General features: G+C 42.0%; 1 protein-coding gene across 16 annotated transcripts in view; it reads right to left on the minus strand.

Annotated features, from left to right (window-relative positions):
• The window catches only part of CAMTA1 (calmodulin binding transcription activator 1), an 852,124-nt gene that overhangs the window by 817,958 nt on the left and 16,481 nt on the right, over nucleotides 1-17,685 (minus strand). For 14 of the 16 annotated variants that reach the window (XR_013557729.2, XM_078452487.2, XM_078452488.2 and 11 more), the window contains one exon: nucleotides 4,776-4,845. The exons of 1 other annotated variant lie outside the window; for it this stretch is intronic. Coding sequence is in view for 14 of the 15 variants with exons in the window: in XM_078452487.2 (XP_078308613.1) it covers nucleotides 4,776-4,845 (70 nt within the window). In the remaining variant the exon portion in view is untranslated. Of the gene's footprint in view, nucleotides 1-4,775; nucleotides 4,846-9,162; nucleotides 9,347-17,685 lie in introns of those variants that run through there. One more of the 16 variants, XM_078452482.2, reaches the window with a different exon arrangement.

A 17,685-nucleotide genomic window follows, 5' to 3' on the forward strand; every position in this document is an offset into this window, starting at 1 on the left:
GAACATTACTTTTAAAGGTTCTCCCACCAGGTTTCCATGAAGTACATCCAAATTGCAAAAGGAGTTAACCTCACAAAACCCTGAAAACTTCTACTAACCAGTTGAAAAAGTTTTAAGTGTTTTAGGGAAGAGGAATTAGAATAAAATATGACTATTTTATTCATAAACTAATACTACTTCATCCCCTTGAATACAAATGAGACTTATCCTTTCAAAAGCAAATTACAAATCTTATCAACATAAACACTCTAAGCTACAGTTAGCTACCTAGGTAAATACAGAGACTGGTCCTTCTAGCCTAAATCTGGAAACATACCATCTTAATTAACTTGATTTACATATACATATCTATTTAATTAATGTCTTTCATCAAAAAGTAACTCTTCTAAATCAGTGATAGAAAAGTTCATTACTTTCAGACAAGACGGTATGTCTGACTATCTGATAATCAGTCTCCCGGATACTTTATAGAAGAGATCATTTCCTTTATGTATTATTTCATTCATTCATTCATTCATTCATTCATTCACAGATCATTTCTTGTTTCATTCCCGTAACAAAAGTCTCTTCGCCTGGCTCAAAATTTCTTGCCCATTCTGGCACATTTAGGTCAAAGTTTCAAATTACCCAGTCTGGTTTCTGTTTTTTGTTTTTTGTTTTTTTAATGCAAAATGGAAGCCCCAATATCCAAAGAGTGCAATGCATAACCAGGTACTAGGAGCAATACATTAAAATACTAAAGACTGAATTTGCTCCAGAAAGTCATAGTTAAAATAACTTATTCTGATACTAAATGGTATAAACTGAACTCCAAATCAAGAGTCCAGAATTCTGACCCAGTTCTGCTACTTTCTAATTGTGTGACCTTGGGTAAGTTACTTAATATCATCGGTTTTCTAAATCAAGGAGAATTAAGTAATCTCCAATTCTCCTCCAGGCATAAATCCCTAGGAAATTTACTGTCATTCAATAAATTTAAATGCCTTACAACTAAAAAACTTTATATAGGCATACAGGAACTAGTTAATAATATTAAAAGTGAAATACAACAATATATTTTTCCAGTCATTTCCCGTAATTCTGTTTAGCATAGCCTATTTTTTGAACACGTCAAAACCATAAAAGAATAAAAAACTCTCCACCGTCACAATAAGATCCTCTCCAAACATTTTTCATCTGATTAAGACATTTCTTCTCAAGGAAAAGATCTTAACAGAAAAATATTGGGCACAGAAAGAATTTGAAAAAATTTACTACATCACATGGAAATATTTTAAAGGGAGGAACTTAAGAGAATTTTAGCGTGCTAAATCTTTTTTGGTCCATGAACTACACAACCAATTGAATTATAATGCCCAATCCTCTATTTCTATAAGCAGTATAAAAGCTTGAAAAACTTAAAAGCTGACGGCTTTTAAGAATCCAAAATTTTAAGAGCAAAATAAAATTAAACTTTAAAAAAATCTTGCTATGAAATCAGAAAGCGAAGTGTTCGACTGAGAGGATGTTCATAGAAAGTTCTGTATTAATTACCCACTATAAACCGGTGTAATGCTATGCATGCTCCCTGCACTTCATCCTCCCGAGGGAGGCACCACGGGCCATAAAACTTTAAAGCGCAGAATACCAAATCACATGAGCCTTCACCTCCCTTCTCTCTTCCCCTAAAGTGGTTTTATTCTCGTTTTCTAAAAAAATCTCCCATGATGTGTACAATTCTGAAAGCAGAAGTGAAATTCTAAAATCTATACTCAATTCAAATAGTCCCCATTTACCGGATGCCTTTTATGCAAACAGTACTACCCTCAGTGCTCAATCAGCAGGCTTACTCTGAACTGTATGGGACTAGTCGTATCTCTGAGAAAACTATTATTTAAAGGATAATTCTGAACAATAATGAACATAGTATTAAACCCCGGCTTCTATTTTTATGTTTGTGATCACAACCTGATGTTACTTATCTATTCTTTTAAGTCTCCTTGAGGGACTCAGCTGTCCTGTGGCTATAAAACATATGAGTGTGTGTGTGTGTGTGTGTGCACGCTCCTACCTATGTGTATACATATGCACGTACACACAGACAGGTGTGTGCTGCTGCCTGCGTGTACACGTGTGTCCATCCACACATATAGGTATACACACGTGTGTGTGCATACACGTGGGATGAGAGAAAAGAGATACTCTTCTCAACAGCACAACTAACTGCCACAGAAGACGCTTCTGTCTTCCACTCTGATACCAAATCAGGCAGCGGTGAATCGGCCCAAAGGCTTTTAAAGAGGAAAAGAAGAATGGCTGTGTAAGCACTGTCTCAATCACGATTCCAAATATAGCATTTTATGGGGATGTGCAGCCATGGGTTCAAAAGGAAGAGGAGTATGACAGGCCAATGGGTTCCCCTTAATCAGTTTTTAAACTGTGCTATTTCCAGAATTTTAGGTTCATGCCGAATATAAATTGGATGTTTTTTAGAAACACAACAATGGGTAAATTTTCCCACTGTGCATTATGAAGATGGCAATTTTAATACTGGGTAAAGAATATTAGGAACTCAAATAGGCAGAATCTTGAAACTCATATTTTCAAATTTCGTTTTTTCCGGTTATAGTGTGATGAAGAGTAACTGCTTTTACAGGAAAAGAACTGCTCACGTGGCTAAACTGTGTAACTGTGTTTTTCAATTAAAAGCGGCTTTTTAGTGTGTTTGGAATGCCTATGCAGGATACAATAATTAGATAAATACATGTGCCAGTTTTCAAATCTCCATGTCAGTACTAAGACTGTAACAGAATCTTGAGTTAACGGTAAAAGTAAGGTTTACACCGGTTTCAGCTCCATCTCAGCATTTAATCCAAATCGTTAAACTTTGACACTGCAAAATGGAAGTGTCAACCAAATACGGTACAACATTTCATTATCATTATCTGGCAAAATATGCGTGTATGATATATGACTTCGCAAAATAATTTTCTAACCTACTTCACAATAAAAATAACTAGTGAAGCTCTTGAAATTGACAGATGATGTGCCTGGCTGACAGCTATAATTCTAGAGAGTGAACCATCTTTTCCAGACAACCTTCAAATATTTTCCAAACAATAATTTTAGAGGCACAGTATAATTTAACTAAAACTCTCTAAAATGTGCGAAAATGCTCATTCGCTTAATTAGGCAAAAAGTGGAATTCTTGTTTTCATGTTTTATTTCTAAAAGCTCAAAGTCACATCACCAAATCCTTTCCAAAGATATGTATTTGAACTCTCTCCTTGGAACACATTTTGGCTTCTGCAAGGGAAATTGTAACTACATTAACTCTAACCTGGAAATGATAACATCCATTTTATTTTGATTCATAATTAATAAAAATTAAATAATTTTGGTGAATAATTATGAACACAGTTATTCAATCAAGTTGATTATGATTAATCTCTCAACCTCTAGACCAAACTGTTCAAAATTAGTTGGTATAACAGTGAACCCAATTCCTAAATCTTATTGGGAATATATTTGATCAACAACTTGGAGTGGTAAAATTAAAAGGAAGCTCTACAATGTTTCTGTTCTGCTCTAATTATTATGTGCTTAGATTTAATTAGTAGGAAAGGAACTGATTCCGGAAAACATAAGCACATATTGTTATATTCAAGTCAGCACAGCGCTCACAGTAGCAAATACCACCGTTAGTAACCTAAGACCTTCAAATCATTACTCATCCAAAATAAATATTAATTAAGCACCAATGTGCTTAATTATGTGCCAAGCATCGGTATGATATCTCTCTAAAAGAAATTCTCCAAAATGAACTGAACTCAGTTTTAATTATCCAAAAGACTTTCTAAAGTTGAAAAAGAACAATAAAGTTTTGTTTTGTTTTGTTTTGTTTTGAAGAAAACATACCTAATGTTGCTATTTAACAACCCCATTCCTCTTCTTCGAGTGTGTGATCATCACATCTTACCCTTTCTTTTTTTAGGCGGCCCAGATTTACCCTCTCCCTGTCAATCACACTACCAAAATCTCTGGTCCAGGTTTAGGTCAACTCCTAACTCGGGTTCAATAAACTTCTCGCTATTCAGCTGCATTTACATTTTCCATTTAAAAATATGCGAACGGAGGCCGATAAAGTGGGAGCACAGGAGGTTTGCAATCGACTGCTTCAATTTGGGTTCTGGGGCATTCTCTCCTGCTTCATTCCATTCCATTTCATTTCATTTCAATTTGAGCTACATGTGATCAAATAAACTTATTTTCTACTATTTATTCAGAAGTAAACATTTGTGGGACTCTACGTCAGAAAGAATTTTACATTGTGTTCTCTCATTTAATTTCCACAATGACCCACCAGGGCATAATTACTCCCATTTTCCAGATGAAGAACCCGAGGTTCAGATTAGCTTGCCCAGGAGCCGCAGCTAGTAAGTGACTCAGTGTGGCTTTTCCCACAGTAGCACACGGCTACTCGAAGTCACGGGAAATGGACACTAGAATTCTAAAACTGTTGTATTAGTATCTAACATTTGCAGAGTGTTTTGAATTTCCCATGTGATTAAACCCTTTGCCTTTTTGAACCCCCACAGAAACTTTACGAAGGGAGTACTGTTTTGCTACCCCCAAAAGGATTAAGTAACTCATCTAAGATCACACAGCAAGTTAAAGGCAGAACCCAGGTCTCCCGAGGCCTGGTCACAGGCTATTTCCACTGCACTACAAGGATGGAATCACTCTCACTGCCAAGCCCACCCCTTCCTGTAAGTCAAAAGCTTTTCGAATCCTACCTTCTAGAGGTGGCACGGTGTTGAGAACACAGTAGGTGCTAGTTCCGCAGAATACACTTTGGGAAACGCTCTAAGGAAACAGAAAATAAAATGTAAAACTAATCTTTGAAAAAGATATATACTGGCTCTTCTGTGATATTCCTGCCAAAGATGCAAAACCTGAATCTAATCATGAGGAAACATCAAACAAATCCAAATTGAGGAACATTCCACAAAATGACTGGCCTGTAATCTTCAAGAGTGTCAAGGTCATAGAGTCAGAAAGGACTGAGAACTGTTCTGTAGCAAAGGGGTCTGAGGAGACAACACAGTATGGACCAGGGTTCGGACTGGACCTTTCTCTACAAAGGTCACTGCAGGGTCACCTGGCACAGCTGCAGGAGCATCTGAGGATCAGAGGGTAGAAATGTCCCAGTGTTAATTTCCTGATTTTGATCACTACATAGTGGTTACAGAGGAGAATGCGCTCATTTGCAGAAAATACAGAAGCAAGTATTTGAGGATGATGAAACGCATCAGCAACTTATTCTCACACAGTTCAGGGGGAAAAGAGCTCTTTTGCACTACACCTGCAATTTTTCTGTAGGCTTAAGAGTGTTTCAAAATTTAAATTACACGTGTGTAAAAAAAGATACAGGCTGGTGAGCACACACTATGTGTATAATTTTTTTAATAGGGACCATATGTGCTGCACAGACAGGAAACGTTTGCTAAGAAGAACCAATGCCATATTCGTTTTGCAGCTACAATGCGAACCATCTCCCAACAGTGAGCCCGACCCCCAACTCATTTGGAAGGACCTAAGGAGTCCAACTAACAGTGTGGCAGGTGCAGTGAGTCAGGAGGAAGTTGGAAGACCAGGTCTCTGCTCTCAGGCTGCTTCATGTAGATAAAATTACAGTTTTCATGTAAGAAAAACTATATAACAGTAACTTTTTGAAAAGGAAAAAATTTCTGTGAGTCTTGCCAGTCAATTATTTCGGCCCTAAAAATATCCTTCTTCAGTTACAGTATTAAATAAGTTTTTAGATTATTCATCCTGCATTATAAACCACATATTTATATACTTAGAAAACCAAGGACAGTTTATAAGTTCAGCAACCACCCTTAACATTTTATATTTAAAATGTGAAAAGCTCAGTTCTCTCACTTACCAGCTACCCTTGGGAAAGTAAACTAACATCTGCATGACCTCATCACAAAGGGCAGTGACGGAGCCTCTCACCTCTCTCGCAGGGTTGCCCGGGAAACTTACATGGGGTGATGCGTACAAAAGTGCTTTAAATTCAAAACTACGACACAAATATGAAGCGCTATTGTTTCTGTGTTTAGTAAGAATAATCTGTAACAATGTTAACACTTTCTAAGAACTGACCAGTTGCCTGAATTGTGGGGGGGCCAAAGAGAGCGTTGAAATCTGACTAAACTTGACCTCTATGAATTTTCAATTTCTCTCCTTATACCAATGATCAAATGCTTCACCAGAGATGAGGTCTTTCTCCACAGTGTGACTGCTAGCAAACAGAATAAGCATCAGCTCCCTCCTTTACTGTTTCTAGAAAATTCTCGATCCAGGACTTTTACCGTCCCTTCCTCTGTTTGATTTAATCAACAATGGTACCTACTGATTAGCAACCTGTGGTAACACAGGGATTCTCCCCATACACTATCAACTAAGCTCAGAATTCACGCATCCTTTGGAAAAACCAACATTCATCTCTTCCCGTGACTGTGACTGTGGAACTACGGGGCATTATAAGGAGTGGCTGATGTAAAAGCCAGCAGCAGTCTGACTTCGAGTAACGTCTGCAAGAGCCGCCAGCCACAGCCTTCTAACCACATAACGCAACCTCTCATCTTAATGTCGTTTCAGAACGGAAACTTGAAATTTTATGATGTTAAAAAGAATGCCTTACATTCAAAGCTTAACATTTTCTGGCTTCCCGTTACCAAAAACAGATAGTATAAGTTTACACTTAACAAGACATCTTAACAACGGTCTGAGTGTCAAAAGATCCAAAAATTACTAACGTACAGTGGGATGCACTAATGAATGGCTTCATAAAAAAGGGCTTTTACATGCACCTAACTTCAAAGTTCGACAATAGGTAAATGAGCAGTAAAATGTACCAAATAACTAATAAGAAAAATTAAACACTAAAAAAGGAAAAAGTAACAGAAATACCACGAACAGTCAACCATGATTTCTCCTCAGCACTGGCATAATGAAGTCTTAATAGTTAACCAGAAAAGAAACTCCTTCACAAACACTGAGAGTGAAATCAAGTCATTCTATCCTCAGAAACGCTGGGTGCTCAAGGGAAAGAAGCTAAATCACAAGAAAACTTCCATGAGCAATGGCTACCTGACACTGAAGACCCACAGGCCAGACTCCAGGCGAGGCACTTTCATTCCATGGACCCTTACAAGGATTTCTAAAGCCTGTTCACAGCACAAAGCCAGAGGTGGCTCTGGGAGGAAGGAGCACCAGTCTGAGGGTCTGACTGTATCCCAGTCCCACAAACTGCTGAGGTCCAACGCAAACAGCTGGCCTCTCTGTCCCCAGGACAATGCTCTACGTGCAAAACCACAAGTTCAAGGGCAGACAGATCTGGGTCCAAGTCCGCCCTCAGCTGCCCGTCTCCATGCTGCCCTTCCTGGCTGACTCCAGCTCAACCGTCAAGAAGCCTTCCAATGACCGAGTTAGGCAGCCTTGCCGGTGCCATCCGAGCAGCCCGCGTTTCCCTCTCTGTACCTCCTTCTACTTGTTCTACAATTATTAAAGGAGCACCTAATGTGTACCAGACATGGTCCTAGGAGCTGGGACCTAGCAGTGAACAAGACAGACAAAGACAAAGGTCCTACCCTTGTGGGGTACCTGCCCGTGGGGGAAGGGGGGGAGGGGGGGTGGTGGGGTAAATGTCATGGGTATAAAATGGATGGTGTGCTACAGTGAGAAATCAGGTAGGGAAAACACCATTTCTGAACGAGCATCCACACGTGGAGTACAAGGCCTCCTTGACTGAAGCATCAAGAAAGCTGGCTTCTCTCAACAACCAGATGAGCGTCTCTTAATGACTGCATGTCGGTAGTCCAGGGAGAGTTTCTGAATGCTGATACACAGGCTGTAACCCTGACCAGGTTACGCTGGAACATGTAGGGCTGGGACCTAGGCATCAGTATTTTCTGAAGGTTCCCAAGTGATCCCAAGATGTATGCAAGGATGGGAACCACTGAGATAAACCAGCAATGTGACTCTGGGCAACTCGCTACTTTAATCAGCTTCCTCAGGAGCAAAAAGGGGGTTGACCTTCAACAGAGCATCTCCAACTCTAACGTGCACGCAGGTCACCTGAGGGCCTTGTTAAAATGCAGGTTCTGATTCACAGGTCTGAGTGTGGCCCTGTGACACTGTGCTTCTAAGAGGCCCCCAGGCAATGCCCATGCCATGATTCAGGGCCATCCCTTGAGTATCAGGAAGCAGATGGTCTAAAAGATCAGCAATTGGCTTGAAAAGATCCTTCCAGTCCTAACGTTCCTCCAGAATTCTATGAATTCCCAACAGACTAAAAAAGCATGCCTGTCTGTTAACACAAACTATAATAAAAAACCATTCCAGTAAATCCAAGCAAGACAATTAAAAGAAACTACAGGGATAGTGTCCGGCATCTCCAGAAGTACCCAAGAGGGGAGACACAGAAGCTCTATAAAATGTACTCCCTGACTTCAGAAAGTACTCTATCAAGTTGCAGACGATACTAAAAAAATGTAATGAAAAAATAATACATGATTTATTAAGGGCTAAAATGAGCAGATGGTGGCAGTACAGAAACTCAGTAACTCTCTGTGTACCAAGCACAAGGTCTTTGGAGGCATGGGCTCCCTTGAGAGAACCTAGGTCAGGGTGTGACACATACTTTTTGGATGCTGGAATAAATTAAGCAAAATGCTATATAAGAAGTGATTACAGGCTTTTGAACAGAGAAGTTGCATGATGAAAACTGTATTTAAAGTTCTTTGAAATAAGGACTCAGAATATTTAAGTCTCCACAGAGTCCCTTTAAAGCCAGCTGAGGCCCCACACAGCTCATTAAATCAAAGGAGAGAGGCCACACTGAACGCAATAAACCACTTGCATCAATTAGAAACGATACATTAAAAAACTTTTGCCACATATTTTAGCATGACTCACATCGATTCTGCAAATTAGCTGGTCATTTCACATAACATGACATACAAGTAATGGAAAGGAAAGCGGAGTCCGAAGTTCTCAGCACCTTTGCTCAACTCACCAGTGTTGCCTAGCGTTCCAGGCAGTACGCCTAGATCAGTTAGGGAGGCTACTCAGAGCAAACTGTACCATGGCTCAAAGACTATAAATATTTACTTCTTGCTGGTGTAAAGTCCAAAACGGGTGTTCCTGATCAGTAGAGGGCTCCCCTACCAGCAGCGGCTCTGGCACCCGGGCTCCTTCCATCCCGCGGCAGGCGCCCTCCCAGGTCACTGGGCTCTTCTGCCTCAGCCAGCAAAGAGGGCAAGCGCCCGGATGACCATGCCTGGAGGGTTTTACGGGCCAGGCCTGGAAGTGGCACACTTCCCTGCCCTCGTTCCATTGGCTAGACTTGGCCACAAAGCCACGCCTAATTGCAAGAGAGGCTGGGAAATGTGGTCTGGCTACCTGCCCAGGAAGAGGAGATGGATTTCTTGATCAGCTACCAGTCCCTTGAACAATGCCATTTGTGTGTGTGTTTTTAATTACAGAAGAATCACTCCTTTCAGAAATGTCTTCTGTTAACCTACAACTCCACCTTCAATCCCTAAGGCTATCCAGCATCTAAAACCAATCTAGTAGCTTTTCTTCTCTGACAAATATTTTTCTAACATACTCAAAACAAGATGATCTCAAGGGCATCCTTAAAGGGATGTCAGGCTCCTTCGTCCCGGTATCTCCAGTACTTAATACTTAATGTCTAACACACAACAGAAGCGCAAATGTCTGTTGAATTCCCAGATGAATGACATTCCCAGAAGCTTGTGGAAAAGAAAAGAGAGTGGCCCCATGTCTTATGATGGTGTGGGTGGGATTTACTGTGGCCATCGGCCTTTTTAAGACCCTCTCTCCCTCCCCTAATGCTGCCCTGAGTAGCCACCCATCCTCTGGTCCCATAACAAGCAAGCAGTAAGACAAAAGCTACTTTAGACCAACTCAGAAGAACTAAGGGGTAAAAATACTCAACAGCGTTCACAAGACACCAAGAGGCCCAATGCTAACATTTCTGGCGAGAGCACAGGACTGCTGAACAAAAAGGAACACGAGGTCTGGCGAAGGCATGCTCTGGAGACGCTCCGTAAAATCGGGCTAATGATCTCTGAGAGTGTACCCCTAAACACAAGTAACTTTATCCTTTTTCTTTCTGAACCACAAAAGGTTAGTGGAGAAAGAAATTAGGCGGTACAGTACAAAAATATTTTGTGCTCACATATTACCTCTTTTCAAGAAGTTTAAAATATACCATAGGCACTACTATAATAACCTTCCCAACATTCCTATGGGACAGAGACAAAATTAAAGTATGTACTCAAGTTAAAAGGAAAACCGGCTGATAGGTGGTTGACTCCCTACTACCAAGGCAGGCTCAATAAAAAAGTGAAGTGGTAACCTCCAAGGTAATTGGGGCACAAACCATTTTAGGCTCTCAAATTGAGTTCAACACCCAGAATTGAGTTCAAAAGCAAACAACTAGCTAAAACAGACCACAAAACAGCTGAAGTCCTAAGAAGCTTACAGAGGAACAATATATCAAGCCTGATTTATGACCTGAGAAATCACATTAATTGATTCGCTATTACCAGAGATTCATGTAAAGCGTATTTAAAGTGATTTCAGAATGAAAAAAAAATTATTCTTTCTAGATATGAATCACAGTATCATTAGAATTTTCATAAATTTAATTTGGCTAGGAAGCCAGTATACTCAATATTCTGAAAATAATCAAAGAGCACTTATTAAATGTCCACATTTGCACAAATAGATTCTAGCAGAACACATCCGGAGAGAAACTATATGAAATTTAAAATTACATTGTTTTCCTTGCACTTATTACTAGCACTAATGATAACAATGGTTTTTAACTCTTCAAAGACAGAGCACTATAAAATATCAACAAAATCAGCCCGATAAACTAGGCATTCTGTTTGGGTTTTTTTATTTTTTCAACGTTTGTTTATTTTTGAGAGAGGAAGAGAGACAAAAACACGAGTGGGGAGGGGCAAAGAGAGCGGGAGGCACAGAATCCGATGCAGGCTCCAGGCTCTTTGCTGACACAGGGAGCCCGATGCAGGGCTCTAACTCACGAACCATGAGATCATGACCTGAGCCGAAGTCGGACGCTTACCCGACTGAGCCACCCAGGCGCCCCTAGGCATTCTAGTTGATACTCTGCACACGTAACAAGCACTTTCATACCTAAAATCCTATTTTGGTCCCAGCAGGTAGCAGAGCAGACATGACGCCTGTTCTAGAAAGGGAGACACCACAGCACGGGTAGACGCTTGACAAGGCCATTGGCCAAAAAGGAGCAGAGCAAGACCCAGGAGCAGGTCTTCCCACACACGCCCATGCGGTCTCCAGAAGAGCTCCAAGGCTCTCTCCCCGATGATGGCAGAACACTGCTCCACGAAGACACAGCGCGGAAGTTCGGGCAGAGCAAGTAGACAAGGCAGTCTGACAGAAAAGCCAAAGCAAGTGCGGACACTGAGGGAGATCCAGGAATATCGAGTACCTGGGCTGGGAGCTCAGCATCCTGAAGGAAAAGGCTAACAAGGATATTGCCAGGCTACCACACAGGCCTAGACGTTGATCTGGTGGGAAGATTTTCTGGGCTTCTCAAACATTTTCTGGTCCGTGAACTACAGACCACCCATCACCTGTCACTACTTGCTACTGCCCAAGGACTAAAACCTCATCAAAACTAAAGGGGAGAATGACACCGTGTCTCGTAACACAGCAATGAGGCATAGGCCAAGAAAATGGCAGCCGCACTCCCCCGGATGGAACCAGACTATGTGGGAACCTCACCTAATCCACACACAGCCAGAGCCAGGAAGGAAGCCAAGACATGCTCCGAGGCCAAAACAGATTTTTTACAAAGTCCACGCACAAAAGCTCCCATACTTCACTGTGAGGAGGACTCTCTGATCCGTATTCCTAAGCTTGATTACTATTAAACTACTCACAGTTCTAATAAGCTTAATTATCAGGTTGCCAAGCCCATGGAAGATCAGAAACAAATCAGAAGGAGAAAGGATAGCTAGCAATTGACAGGTCGGGAGAAGCAAGAGTGACAAGGGACAGCAAGAACAGATTTTTTTTTTTTTTTTTACACACAATAAAAACTGGATACAAGGGCTTGAAAGGTGCAGCACTTTGGGGTCACTCATCATAAAAGCAAACACTACTCAAAAGGCCCTAAAAATAGCACCGTATTAAATAAAGCCCAGTTCAATAACTTAGGTACAACATAATAAACCCACGTTAACAAGTAAAATGTACATTAAAGTCCACATTTTCTACTGAACGTGGGGGCAAGGGAGAGGACACACAATTTAATACCTTTGTTTGCACACCAGTTTACATTCAAAAAAATACCTGCACAGCAATTACCTCATTGGGTCCTCACCAACATCCTAAGGCAAACAAGACAGATATATCCACTGACCAAAAATTTGCTGGTACATAATTCAATTTTAGCAAGGCAGAAGGGTTTGTCAATGGCAATTATAATACAGTCTGTTAACTGGTTTAACAGGAATGAGCACTTCAAGAGGCACCTGCTCACCTTGTCAGGGGACGAAGAAAGAGGCCAGGGAAGGTTGCCTGAGAAATGTCACCAACGCGACTAGATCTGAACCCTCACCTGGAACTTCACCTCCAAAACTTCCCTCTTTAAAAGTTTCCATTCTGTCATTTGCATCCTACAGGGTCTCCTTCTGAAGAACAGTCCTATGCCTTCCACTGCCATCGTCCCTCTCTTCTGTGAAGACAAACTCTATGAGTGGATGCTCCATGACCCCATCTCTTGATGTCAACACTTAAGACACCCTTGTGTAACTCCTCCCCGTGGGTATGCGCCAGACCTAGTGACCTGCTCCCGCCCTACAGGACATGGCACAGGTCACAGGATGTCACTTCCATCATCAGGTGATACAGGTCGTGCCTTCTGTCTTGCTCGCAGACTCTCTCCCTTGCTGGCTGTGACGACGCGGGCTGCCGTGCTGGAGGGGCCCGTGAGGCGGGGAACTGAGGCCCTCAGTCCAACCACCCACAGAGAAGTGAATCCTTCGAACTGCGTGAGCTTGGAAGAATATCGTTCCCCAGTCGAGCCTTCAAATGAGACCCTGGCCCTGGCTAAACACCTTGGCTGCAGGCTTGTGAGGCCCTGAAGCAGAGGACCTAGCAAAGCCCTAACTAAACTCCTGACCCACAGGATCAGATAATAACAGTATCCTGTTCTAAGCCACTAAGTACATGGTAACTGTTACAGCAGCAACCCATAACAAGCACACCCACAGTCCCAGTGACCTCTCTTCTCAGCAGAGATTTCAATCATCATGTCACTACCGTGTTCACCAGCACTCTGCACTTATCACCACAGTCCTTGAAGGAATTATCTGCCCTCCTACCACCTCTTTTTCATTCTCTCAACTCACTACCAAACTGACAAAATCAATAGCTTCTTTTCAGTCTTCATTCTGCCCAAACTCTCTGCAGCATCACAACTGATAACCTCCTTGCAACCCTCTGCATTTATATTCTTCTTATTCTACTACCCCTGACCATTCTTTCTCAGTGTCCACTGGTCCTCTGCTCTCTGGTGACACATTTCCATTCTCATGCCCCTTCTCTTCTCCCATGACAATTTTACTCACTACTAGGTCTTCCAATTCTTTTGAGCTGATTCATTCATTCAACCAACTGGCACTGTTCTGGGCAGAGATATTAACAATAAACAAGACAAACAAGGTCCCTACTTTCATGAAGCTTGCATGCTCTACCAGAGGCCCTGCAAACGTATCTCTGTTTACCCCTCCAGGTCTACTCACTACCCTGCTCCCACCCTGCCCTGTGCCAACGAGGCTACTCTCTAAGGACTCCCATCACCACAGCCCACTTGACCTCTGAAAGTGCCCAATGAAAAAGAAAAAAACACAGGGACAAGAATGACTCCCCTAATTTCTGACCCATATTTGGAATGCCATATTGTACAGGTATTAAGTCTAAAAGACAACCGACACATTTGCATCCAGTCTCCAAAACACATCCTCCTGGACTGCCTATCCCGGTTAGCAGCCTTCCCTAACCTCAGCTGTGGAGGTTCAAAAGCTAGGAGTCATCTTCAACTATGCTCATCCTTCAAGGCCCACGACACTGTCTCTCTCTCACACACACAGACTCAGTCACGCTCACTCCTTTATCCAATCCACTTCTACACACATTCTTGCCAGAAGCTTTTTCCTCCCTACTCCAGTCCCTCATCTTCGTTCATTCACTCATTCAACCAACAAACATTTACTAAGCCCATCCTAAGCACCAGGTACTCAAGTCTCTGACTCTAGATTGTACACCTAATGGAGGGAGAAAAAGAAATAAACAAGCAACTCCCATACAAACTTAAATATGCCTGAACGTGGAAAACCATAAAGTGCTGTGGGTGCACACAGGAAGGGCATACGTTCCAGTCTGAAAAGAGAGGCAAGGTCAACAAGGCTTCTTGGACAAGTCTCATTTAGAGTGAAGCCCAGAGGACAAGGAGCGTCAGTAAAGCAGAGCACACGTAAGGGGATGTACGCATGTGTTCTAGAGGGAGGTGCGCCTTCTAAGCGGAGGCAGTGGCAAGGTACAAGGCCTAAAACCAAGAGAAAGCATGGTGCTCCTGCCAATCGGAATCTAGAAAAATTCAACACGGCTGGAGAATGGAGAAGAAGCTGGAGACGTAAGCAGGTGGCCCTTCTTAGCACCTTCAAGGAGAAGTGACTTTATCCAGTCAATCCCACTCCTATGCTAAGGAAAAATAATAAGGCTCTAAATGCCTCTGTCCCAGAGCAGACAAAATAAAATCCAGACTCCTCGGTCTTGACTTTACGAGCCCCTGCAACCTGACCCCTACCTACTTCTCCAGGCTCATCTACCCACATGCGCCCAGAATTCCAGCCACCTTGTACCCTCCTGGCTCTGCGCCTTTCTTTGTTCCATTCCCTCTGCTTGGAATTTCTCCTCCAACTACCATGTTTGCAAACCAGTGATGCCAGGTCAAATTCCACCTCCTTTAAGAAGTCTTCTCAGGTCCCCCCACTGCCTGCTGAAAGCATTTTCTATGACCTGCCTTGAATGAGTCACATCCATATCTGCTGCTCTGTAGACTGGAAGCTTCTGGAGTGTGTATGAACTGAAGTGAATCCCAATTCCAAAGACTAGGAAAAATGTTCAGGAAAATATTCAGTTTACCAGTACTGCATTCCTAAGTAACCAACCATGGGAGATCATGAAAAAGTAATTCCTTTTGAATTCTATAAATACAATCAATCAAAAGCCTAGATTTACGTTTTCATAGAAATACCTCTAAGTAAAAATGTTATGCACTGCTTCATAAGATTAAAAGACATTAAGTAAATAAGCTCAGAAAAGTTACTTGTGCAAAGTCACAGGGCACTTAAGGGGCAGAGTAAAGACCAGAGCCATGTGAAGTCATCACTTCACATCCTTTTTCTCAGAAGCTTTAAAAAGCCAGACTATAGCCAGAGCATCCCCGCACATCTCACTAACCAGCTCATCCGATTACCTGAAACATTTTCCTCACTCTTCTCTCCATTAATTCCCACTTTGCTTCAGAGCTCAGCTCAAGAGGCCTCCCCCAGCCCCACAGAGTCAGTCAATCCCTTCATCACGCACTCGCCTTCACGACACAGAGCCCTGCGTGGCACGTGGCACTTTTACTGTCAGTTTCCCAGTCAGCTCCATGAGGACAGGGGCAGCGTCTGTCCTTCTCTGTGCCTGGCACTTTATTACTACTTGTCACGTAAATGACCCGACTTTAGGGTATTAACAATAACTGGTAGTCACAGGGCCCCCACAGGAATACAAGACCCTAAACTCTCTTCTGACACATCTGACAATAACACATGAATTTTAACATCACAATTTCATAGTAACACATTCTCTTTGATAATTAAATACTCATACGTGGAATCTGTTAATTCTTTATTAATCAGAACCAGTGTTAAGCAGAATATCACGTTTTGCAAACCAGCATGCTACCAGCAAACTTTCACGTCGGAAGAACACACACCACAAGCCAAACTACAGGATATACGAATAGCTATTCACTCTCTTGGAACCTGGGAAGTCCAATTCCAGCCTAAAAGTGAACTACAGTGTTTCAACCAAAGCAGCCTACTATATTAATAAATTAAAACAACAATATTCCTTTTAAGGTAAGATGCTTGGCTGCTTGAGTTACCAGTCGTTCCCAAAGCAAACAGCAGATCCGGATTCATAAAAAGGATTTAACCTCCCCAAGTTGATCCACAGATTTAACATAATCCCTATTGATATCAAAACTGCCTTTTTTGTAGAAACTGACAAGCCAATCCTAATATTCATATGGAAATTCAAGGGACTCAGAACAGCCAGAACCATTTTGAAAGAGAAGAACAGGGTTGGGAGAGAGACACTGCCCAATTTCAAAACATAACTGCAGAGTTAACTATAACTTACCCAGTATTCAAGACAGTGTGGTATTGGCGTAAGGGGAGATATACACATCAATGGATCAGAATTGAGACTCCAAAATTAAACCCACACACTCATGGCAAATTGATTTTTGACAAGGATCTCAAGACACCTAAAATGGAGAAAGTATGCTCTTTTCAACAAATGGGGCTGGGACAACTGGATATCCACGTACAAAAGAGTGAAGTTGGCAGCCTACATATGTCACAAAATTACAAAAATTAACTCAAAATGAATCAGAGACCTACATGTAAGAGCTCAGACTACAAACCTATTTTAAGAAAACACAGGTAGGGGCGCCTGGGTGGCGCAGTCGGTTAAGCGTCCGACTTCAGCCAGGTCACGATCTCGCGGTCCGTGAGTTCGAGCCCCGCATCAGGCTCTGGGCTGATGGCTCGGAGCCTGGAGCCTGTTTCCGATTCTGTGTCTCCCTCTCTCTCTGCCCCTCCCCCGTTCATGCTCTGTCTCTCTCTGTCCCAAAAATAAAATAAAAAACGTTGAAAAAAAAAAAATTTAAAAAAAAATAAAAATAAAAAAAAAAAAGAAAACACAGGTATACAGGGCGTCTGGGTGGCTCAGTCGGTTGAGCATCCGACTTCGGCTCAGGTCATGATTTTGCAGTCCGTGAGGTCGAGCCCCATGTCGGGCCCTGTGCTGACAGCTCGGAGCCTGGAGCCTGCTTCTGATTCTGTGTCTCCCTCTCTCTCTGCCCCTCCCCTGCTCACGCTCTGTCTCTCTCACTCTCAAAAATGAATAAATGTTAAAAAAAATTTTTTTAAGAAAACATAGGTATAAATCTTCATGACCTTGGGTTAGGCAGTAGTTTCTTGCTTATGACAGCAGAAGCACAAGCAACAAAAAACAGATAAATTGAACTTGAAACTTAAAGCTTTTGTGCTTCAAAGGCCACTATCAAGAAAATGAAAAAACAATCCACAGAATGGGAGAAAACATCTGCACATCGCACATCTGATAAAGGACTGATATCCAGTATATACAAAGAACAGCTACAACCCAACAGCCAAACAACAAATAACTCAAAAATGGACAGAGGACTTCAACAGACATTTCTCCAAGGCAGACACACAAGTGGCCACTAAGCACAGGAAAAGATGATCGGCA

Source organism: Panthera onca, chromosome C1, assembly GCF_046562875.1.
Source record: "Panthera onca isolate mPanOnc1 chromosome C1, mPanOnc1 haplotype 2, whole genome shotgun sequence".
NCBI classification, from domain to species: Eukaryota; Metazoa; Chordata; class Mammalia; order Carnivora; family Felidae; genus Panthera; species Panthera onca.